This window comes from Poecile atricapillus, chromosome 28, assembly GCF_030490865.1.
Source record: "Poecile atricapillus isolate bPoeAtr1 chromosome 28, bPoeAtr1.hap1, whole genome shotgun sequence".
NCBI lineage: Eukaryota > Metazoa > Chordata > Aves > Passeriformes > Paridae > Poecile > Poecile atricapillus.
The window spans coordinates 1,064,128-1,072,623 of record NC_081276.1 but is presented as its reverse complement, the minus strand read 5'-3'; the positions used below and the strand labels follow the sequence as shown (position 1 = coordinate 1,072,623).

The window sequence follows — 8,496 nt, the reverse complement described above, 5'->3', positions numbered from 1 at the left end:
CACTCATCCATTATTACCCAAGCCCCGCCCACCCACCGCGAGAGGCCCCGCCCCGCCGTACGGCGGGGCGGGGCCTCTCGCGGAGGGTGGGCGGGGCCAAGGGTGGGCGCGCGCTGGTGGCTCCACCCCTCTGTCCCCACCAGAGGGCGCCACCCTCGCCCTTAAATCCACCCCCAAAAAATTCCAATTTTCGTCACCATTTATCCAATTTTATTAATTCCAGTGGCACTAATACAGGCGGCGATGGGCACGACGGACAGTCACGCTGCAGATAAGGCATCCTTACCCCTTCATTCTTTCTTTCTCTCCCCCTGTTTTTCTTGCCCTCCTTTTTGATTTAAGCACGTCCCACCCCCTCTTCTGGGCCATTCTGCAGCAGGATTTTCTTTTTTTTTTTCCTGTTTGAGTCAAATAAATACAGAATTGGGCAGATCTAGTGGAAATGTTTTAGTTACAATGGCAAAGATGAGTCATGTGCAACACAGAAACCTATAAGGCTTTTTTTTTTTTTTTTTCCTTTTTGTTTGTTTTCCTCATTTGAAGTTCTCAAAATCGCTATGAAACCCATTTAATAATTAACAAGATGGTGGTCACAGGCGTCTACCCCTTGGCGGGCATGGGTGATAACGCTAATTAATTAATTTTTTTTCCTGTTCTCCCAGAGTTCCATGAGTTTCATTAGAGTTTGTCCAGGAAGTTGTCGAGGGCAGGGATTCCTTCCTTCAGCCCTTTGCGTTTGCGGGTCTCGGCCACCACGTGGCACGGCCGGCTGGCGCTGTCAAAGGGGTCCCCGGGCAGGATCTGCCAGTGGTCAAAGACGCACTGGGGGAAGGCCTGGCCTCCCGTGTTGGACCTCAAATCTGCTGTGAAACCTGCGAGGAGAAAGAGAAAAGGTCAGACAGGAATGGTTCAACGTTGCTTTCATGGATAGAGCAGAGGAACCCAGAGCAGCTCTCAGAAGCCTCCTGAGATCCCAACAAGTATGAGTCCCTTCCAAGGGCCTAAAACTGGAGAGGGGGTTTGGACAAGCACAGGGAAGGACAGGACACAGGGAATGGCTCCCACTGCCTGAGGGCAGAGATGGATGGGATATTGGGAGGGAATTCCTGGCTGGGAAGGTGGGGAGGAGGTGGGATGAATTCCCAGAGCTGCTGTGGCTGTCCCTGGATGTTCCCAAGGCCAGGCTGGAGCAGCCTGGGCTTGGTGGAAGGTGTCCCTGCCATGGCAGGGGTAGCACCAGAAGACCTTGAAAAGTCCCATCCAACCCAAAATGTTCTGCAACCTTGGTCTCCTCCCAGTCAACACTTGACAGGATGAGAGGAAACAGCCCTAAATTGTACCAGGGGAGGGCAGGAGATTAGGAAAAGTTTCTTCCTCTCCAGAAGGATGGTCAAGCACTGGCACAGCTGCCCAGGACAGTGCTGGAGTCCCCACCCCTGGAGGGGTTTCAAAGCCGTGTGGATGCAGCGCTTGGGGACACTTCAGTGCTGGGTGAACAGCTCAACTCAGGGATCTCTCCAGGTCCTTCCCAAGGCTCTCCCTCCTCCTAGGGCGGCTCCAGGACTCACCAAAGGACTCGTTGACAGGCAGGTAGGCCTTGACCACGAACATGGGGGTCCCGGCCACCTGGGTCTCCTCAAACACGTGGCCACGCTTCCTGTTCAGCACTCCATAGATGCCTCCCACCACCTGCTCCGGGCACTGCGAGGGAGAGCGAGGTCAGGACTGCGCCCACCCGCTGTCCCCCCTTCCCTGGGGCTCTGGCACTCCAGGACAGGCTCCTCACCTGGATCTCCACCAGGTAGATGGGCTCCATGAGGCGTGGCTGGGCCGTGAGCACGCAGGCGTAGAGGCAGCGCCGGGCCGTGGGGATGATCTGGCCGCCGCCGCGGTGGATGGCGTCGGCGTGCAGGGTGACGTCGTGCACGTCGAAACGCACGGCGCGCATGTTCTCCTCGCACAGCACCCCCTGCCAGGGCACAACGGGGTCACACAAAGCCACCCTGGGCCACTCGGGGTCCCCACACGGGGCTGCTGCTCCCCTGGCTCACAGGAGCTCCCTGGAGCAGCAAGGGCCCACCCAGGAGCCGCTCAACCTCGCTGAGGGATGAACCTTCAAACCTACAGAGCTTGGACTCTTGGAGGTTTTTCCCAACCTAAGGGATCTGTGGAGCACCAGCTCCCACCCCTGCAGCATCCTCATGATCAGCTCTAAAGCTCAAGCCACAAGAGCTGTCACACATTTATGGTGCTGAAACCCAAGGGAAATGTTGGTTTTTTGTCCCAGTAACGTCACAGAAGTTGCTGGCTTGGAATCTCCTCCAGACTGAAACTCAGTGCTATACAGGAAAATTAATTCCTCCTGTTGCTGTTCCCAGTCTGTCAACTTATCCTGCAGCCCTCTCCTGTCTAACCTGAAAACAACTGGTAGGTAAGGCCAGATCCCTGTCAGGCCTCCCTGAGCACCTCTCCTTCTGAGGCCAGCTGTGTTATTCACCTGCACTGCTCAGATGCTGCTTTCTGCTCCATGAGAAGCATGAAAAACACAAGGATGTGTACGCAGACCAGGACACCACCCCTCACCTCCTTGGTGGCCCACTGGAAGCCGGCCACCACGCTGTCCTTGATCTCGTTGAGGTACTGCACTCCCTTGGTGATGTCGGTGAGGATGTTGGGGCCGGTGCCGTCGGGCCCGAAGCACCAGATCTTCCTGGCCTCGGTGACGTCCCACTCGTACTTCTCGGCCAGGTACCGCGCCCGCTGCTTCAGCTCCTGCCGCGCCGACACCTCGCCCTTGTCGATGTCCTCGGCCAGGCCGTCGGGGAAGGGCCGGGCCTTCATGTACAGCCGGTTGTGTTTGTTGGGGGACTTGGAAAGGCACATCACGTTGGACTCCTCGCTGACCGTCTCGCGGTAGGACACCACGGGATCCGATTTCTGCGGGGACAGAGGGCGTGTGAGGCACCAAACCCAGCCAAAGCCCCACCCCGAGCTCAGCCAGCACTCAGCCTCTCTACCTTGATGGGGATGCAGGCGTGGTCCTCCTCCAGGTCCTTCAGGCAGATCTCCAGGTGCAGCTCCCCAGCGCCAGCGATGATGTGCTCTCCAGACTCCTCAATGATGCACTGGCAACACCAGGAACAGCAGCTGAGGCTTCAGAATGAGCCACAGCCACAAACACCAGCACCTCTCCATGGCTTTTCTGTGTTTGACCCATAGAGCTCCTTCCACATGTTCTCCCCACTGATCTGGGGGTGTCACAGCACCAGCCAGGGACCAACACTCAACTCAAGACATTCCCAGTACTGGAGGCAGCACCCCTGGATCCATCCTGGCCACTCACCTGCACCATGGGGTCAGACTTGGCCAGGCGCTTCAGCCCCTCCACCAGCTTGGGCAGGTCAGCCGGGTTCTTGGCCTCCACGGCCACGCGCACCACGGGGCTGACGCTGAACTTCATCACCCTCATGTTGTGGGCGTGCTCGAAGGTGGTGATGGTTCCAGTCTTCACCAGGAACTGGTCCACGCCCACCAGCCCCACGATGTTTCCACAAGGCACGTCCTCAATGGGCTCCACGTAGCGGCCCATCATGAGAATGGTCCTAAAGGCAAAGCTGGATTAGTGAGGCTGGGAAGGGGAGGAGATCCCACTCAGGCACCTTGACAGGCCTCAGACACAGAATAGACCTGAAACAGCACCAGAACCCCAAACCTGAACCCCTCACCACCCCAGCCAGGACACACCTTTGAATTGGCTTCAGGTACAGATCCTCCTTCTTGCCAGGTGTGTAGTTTGGTCCCATGATTCTGACTTTCAAGCCAGTTGAGACGAGACCAGAGAAGACACGGCCAAAAGCATAGAAACGTCCCTTGTCAGAGGTTGGCACCATTTTGGAGATGTACATCATCAGGGGGCCTTTGGGGTCACAGTTCTTAATGCCTGGGAGGAGGAGAGAGATCAGCTCAGTCCAGAGTTATTGATGTATCTGGCAGCCACCCCAAAACCCAGCTCAAGATCTGCACCCACTGCCCCAGCCCGAGGGGGCCGGCCTGTGTGGACAACAGGACGTGGAGAATGGCTCCCAGTGCCAGAGGGCAGGGATGGACGGGATATTGGGATGGGATTGCTCCCTGTGAGGGTGGGCAGGCCCTGGCACAGGTGCCCAGAGAAGCTGTGGCTGCTCCTGGATCCCTGGCAGTGTCCAAAGCCAAACTGGACGGGGTTTGGAGCAGCCTGGGACAGTGGAAGGTGTCCCTGCCATGGGTGGGGATGGAGAACTTTCAAGATCCCTTCCAACCCAATCCATTCTGTGATTCCACGGAAGATCACATCACCAAGGGATGTCTGCAACAAATCCAGGCTGAGAGTCACTAGAACTGTTGGATCCATGCTAAAAAAGCTACAGACTCCATTCCAGACACTGCTGAGCTGTGCACATGGAGGGTTACAGACACACTGGAGCTTTGGCCTGGCAGCAAAGAGCAGCAGCTCGTCCTACCTATGGCAGCCTCATCGTCGGGGGGGCCCTCGTAGAGCAGCTCGCAGCGATACTTCTGGGCTGTGACGGGGGAAGGCAGGTGGATGGTGATCATCTGCAGCAGGGCATCTCCAGCTGGCAGCCACCGCCTCATCACGGCCTGGGCAGAGCAGCAGGACCCAGTCAGAGCGCTCTCAACAGGGATTCACCTCCCCGGCCCTCCCCGCCTCGTGAAGCTGACACAGCTGGAGCAGCACAACTGCTCAGCTGCTCCCCAGAGGACTCAGAGCAGCCTCACCTTCAGCAGGGGCTTGCCCTCCTTGTCCTTGTCCTCACTGTCCAGCTTGATGTCCAGTTTCTCGATCAGTTTAGCCGCCTCTTCCTTCTTGAAGTTCATGATTGCATCGAAAACCTGCGACAAGAGCAGCCGTTGGGAGCGCTGCCGTGACCCAGTTTGGAGCAGCTGCACCACTGCACCTGCAGAGAATTCCTGCTCCTCTTCAGCACCCAGCCTCCCTCCAGGAGACCCCCAGATGTGTCAGACAGCTGAATTTCTTCAATCAAACAAGTCAGGTCAAAGTGAAGAAATTTTCCATCATCACGCACGGAACAGAAGCGCAGAGCAGCCGGCCAAGGAGGAACCCTGAGGAACTCACCTTGAAGATGGGGTCAAGGATGAGCTGGCAGAAGGTCCTTGGCAGTTTCTTTCCATCAGGGCTGGTGGCAGATTTGCTGAACTTGCCAGTAGCAGGGTCAAAGTACCTGCAGAGGGAAGGAAATCAGACAATGTCCACGCTAGAGTAGACAAGCAGCTTGTTCTGCCTGCTCAGGGCAGGGCCAGGGGCTGCTGAGGAACAGCCAGCTCCTGCTTTCCCCCTTATCCAGCTTTCCAACACCCACCAAGTCTGAATTAACTCCTGTAAAATCAGGCACAACCACATCCTCCCCCTTTCCCCACCCTCTGCAGTGTCAGGCTCTGCCATGCACAGCTGGAATTCCTACCAGCACCCTTCCCTCCTCACCTGTCTCCCCACAGCTTCTTCATCATGTCCTCAACTTTCTTGGCACGCTCGGCTGGGCTGAGCTGGGCATCTCCCTTGGCAGCAAACTTTGCCACGTACATCTCAGCAAACTGCTTCAGGGTGAAGGCCCAGCCGTGCAGGCCCGAGCCAAAGCCCACGGTCCCGAGCACCGGGTCAATCTGAGAGGGGACAGCAGAGCAGGGTCAGGGCAGGACCCCTCACTCCATCCCATCCCAAAAGCTCTCCAGTACAAACTGGAGCTTCAGGACACTGAGAGTCCCAAGCGGTTCTGTCGCAGTGACCACGGCTGAGGTCTGGGACAGGCACCATTTTAGCTTTGCACCACAGAACGGGGCTGGTTTTCCTCCACCCCCAGCAGATTCACAGGCAGGCAGGATTCCCACCCTTCCCAGGAGGATCAGGAAGGCATGGACAGCTCCAGAGTGCAGGAGTCCAGCACAAGCTTCTCCTCAGAACCTGTGGCCCACAGCCCTGCTCCCTTCCAGGAGCCCAGGAAGAGCAGAGCAGGTGGGAAGGGACCTTAAAGACCACCCCATTCCACCCCTGCCATGGACACGATCTCAGGGTGCTCCAAGCCTTGCCCAGCCTGGCCTTGGACCCTTCAGAGACTGGGCAGCCACAGCTGCTCTGGGCAACAATCCCAGCCTTTATTTGCTCAGGCCCTGAACAGGAAATTTGGGATGGGAGCCAGTGAGAGCCCCAAGCCTGGGAGTTCAGGCACCTTCAAGAACCCCCTCTCCTCCACCTGGAATGAGGAATTACCACTGAGCAGGGCACCCCAAGTGCCTCAAGCCAAGCCCAGCGCTCAGAGCCTCCCCTCACCATGATGTTGCCCATGGGGCCGCTCTCTCCCTCTCCGTAGGTGGAGATGATGACGTTGACGTTCTCCACGATGCGCTGGAAGGTCTGGTACAGCTCCTCTGGCTCCAGCTGCAGCTCCAGCAGTGCTCGGTCCATCTTGTTCATCATCAGCACAGGCTTGATCCTCTCGGCGATGGCCTGACGCAGCACAGTCTCTGTCTGCACGCACACGCCTGCCAAACACACAATTAGTTAGGAATGAGTTACCCCCCTCTCCAAATTCCCCCAAAACACGCTCCAGCTGCAGAAAACCTCACCAGAGACACAGTCCACGACGACCAGGGCACCATCAGTGACTCGCAGAGCTGCAGTGACCTCTGAGGAGAAGTCCACGTGCCCAGGGGAGTCAATGAGGTTGATCAAGAAACCAGAACCATCCTTGCTCTGCTTGATGAAGGCCAAGTCGTTCTCAGAGAGCTCATAGAACAGAGAAATAGCTCTGAGAGAAAGGAGAAACTATTAAAATGATGATCTGTGTTTATTCCTCCCTAAAGCTCAGGAACATTTTGTCCCCACTGGAGGTGGCACCCAGCGCTCTGCTCTGGTTGACAAGGTTGGAGTTGATGACCTTGGAGCTCTTTTCCAACCTAAATGCTGGGCTCCAGAATTTCCTGGAGTGTGTGGGAGATAACAGGAACACAGGCTACAATCTACCCTTCCTGAACCATAACATCCTCCAGAATCCAAACCTCCTCTTACTCCCTGCAGTTCTCCAGCACCCATAAAGAGCTCCAATCCCAAATCACAGATTTAGGCTTTTCCTACTAATCCCAAAGATGTTCTCCACCCCTTTTCAGGCCCATCCTCACACTCCCTGTGGCAGCACAGCCACCAGGAACATCCCCAGTGATGCTCCCAAGAGTCCCCACACGACATCCAACAATCCTGGGGCTGAACTGGGGGGATGAAGCTGCTGCTTCCCCAGTGCCCAGCACTGCTCAATGACCGAGCAGAAGCCAATCAACACTTGCTCCATCATTCAAAACCCTCAGGAGCACGAGCTGAGCTTCTGGACTCGCCCAGATCCCAACAGCATCTTCTTCCAGCTCCTGGAGGAGCCAAATCTCACCAGAGCTCAGCCCAGGGAACAGCAGGAGCCTGAGGGGAGGGCACTCACGTGGATTTGATGGTGATGCACCGCTCCTGCTCGTCCTTGCGGGTGTCGGTGAAGCGGGTCTCCCCAGCACGCGCCGAGGCGATGATCCCGGCCTTGCACACCAGGGAATCCGTCAGCGTGGATTTGCCGTGGTCCACGTGGGCGATCACGGACATGTTCCTGATGTTGGCCTTTTTGTCCATGATGGCCCGTATCTGGTCTACTGTGAAGTTCACCTTGAGGGAGGAGAGAAGGGAGACTCAGCGTGAACGGAAACAGCTCTGGCAATTCCAAGGAATCCCAATCTCCCCATAAATACCTGCCATAATCACGGTGACACCGACTCTGCCTGGGTGACAACACAACCCGCAGCGAGGGCACCGCAGCGGGGCTGCAGCACCGACCCCTCCCGGCCCCAGCGTCCCTCAAACCGCGCTGTCAAATCGCAAATCGCCCTCAACACCGAGCCCGGGCCGGTGCCGGTGCCAGCCCAGACCGCAGCGTTACATAAGGCACGAGCGGCACCGCAGCGCCCCGTCCCCGTCACCGCCACATCAGCGCGGCCGCTCCCGCGGGGCAACGGCAGCCCCGGCACCGGCACCGGCGGGTCCTGCCGGCTCCGGGGGTGTCACGGCCGCCCGGGCCGGCCCCCTCTCGCCGCCCCACCCTCTCCCCGCAGCCGCGGCCCAGCCCGGCAGCACAGGCCGCAGCCGCCGCCGTGCGATCCGCGGCGCTCGCGGAACCGCCATCCCCGGCGATACGGGAGGCGCGACGGCCGCTCATCCCGCCGGGAGCGGCGACGGGCGGCGGGGGCTCACCATGGTGGCGGATGGCGGCGGATGCTGCGGGGCGAGGGGATCACGGCAATGGCGGCGGCTCGGCCCTGTCTCGCTGGCGAGCGCAGAGCGGGCGGAAGAGAGCGCTGACGTCAGCCGGCGCGCTCTTATAGGGCGGCACCGCCGAGGGGCGGGGCCTGCGCCCAGCGCGTGCGCGGCAGCGCCGCTCTATCCTGCGGACT

At 58.4% G+C, this 8,496-nt stretch overlaps 1 protein-coding gene and 1 non-coding gene across 2 annotated transcripts; both read right to left on the bottom strand.

Moving 5' to 3' along the window:
• Nucleotides 1–187: 187 nt before the first annotated feature.
• Nucleotides 188–8,433, bottom strand: EEF2 (eukaryotic translation elongation factor 2). Its single transcript, XM_058858378.1, has 15 exons — nucleotides 8,297–8,433; nucleotides 7,500–7,714; nucleotides 6,640–6,821; nucleotides 6,344–6,555; nucleotides 5,501–5,679; nucleotides 5,135–5,240; nucleotides 4,777–4,890; nucleotides 4,500–4,638; nucleotides 3,745–3,940; nucleotides 3,344–3,602; nucleotides 3,018–3,125; nucleotides 2,584–2,937; nucleotides 1,787–1,969; nucleotides 1,569–1,701; nucleotides 188–872 (listed from the first exon to the last, which is right to left on the bottom strand). Exons 1-15 carry the CDS (start codon nucleotides 8,297–8,299, stop codon nucleotides 679–681), a joined length of 2,577 nt encoding a protein of 858 aa, XP_058714361.1. The 5' UTR covers nucleotides 8,300–8,433; the 3' UTR covers nucleotides 188–678.
• On the bottom strand, nucleotides 5,015–5,083 carry LOC131589501 (small nucleolar RNA SNORD37). The gene has a single exon (XR_009279757.1). It is a non-coding gene; the product is annotated as a small nucleolar RNA SNORD37 (small nucleolar RNA).
• Nucleotides 8,434–8,496: the final 63 nt, after the last annotated feature.

Excerpts from the sequence above, each read along its gene's own strand:
- EEF2 (XM_058858378.1), bottom strand. Across the intron at positions 6,556-6,639 it reads CGTCGTGGACTGTGTCTCTG|GCGTGTGCGTGCAGACAGAG; the intron begins GTGAGGTTTTCT and ends TGTGTTTGGCAG. Across the intron at positions 4,639-4,776 it reads AGGGCAAGCCCCTGCTGAAG|GCCGTGATGAGGCGGTGGCT; the intron begins GTGAGGCTGCTC and ends TGCTCTGCCCAG.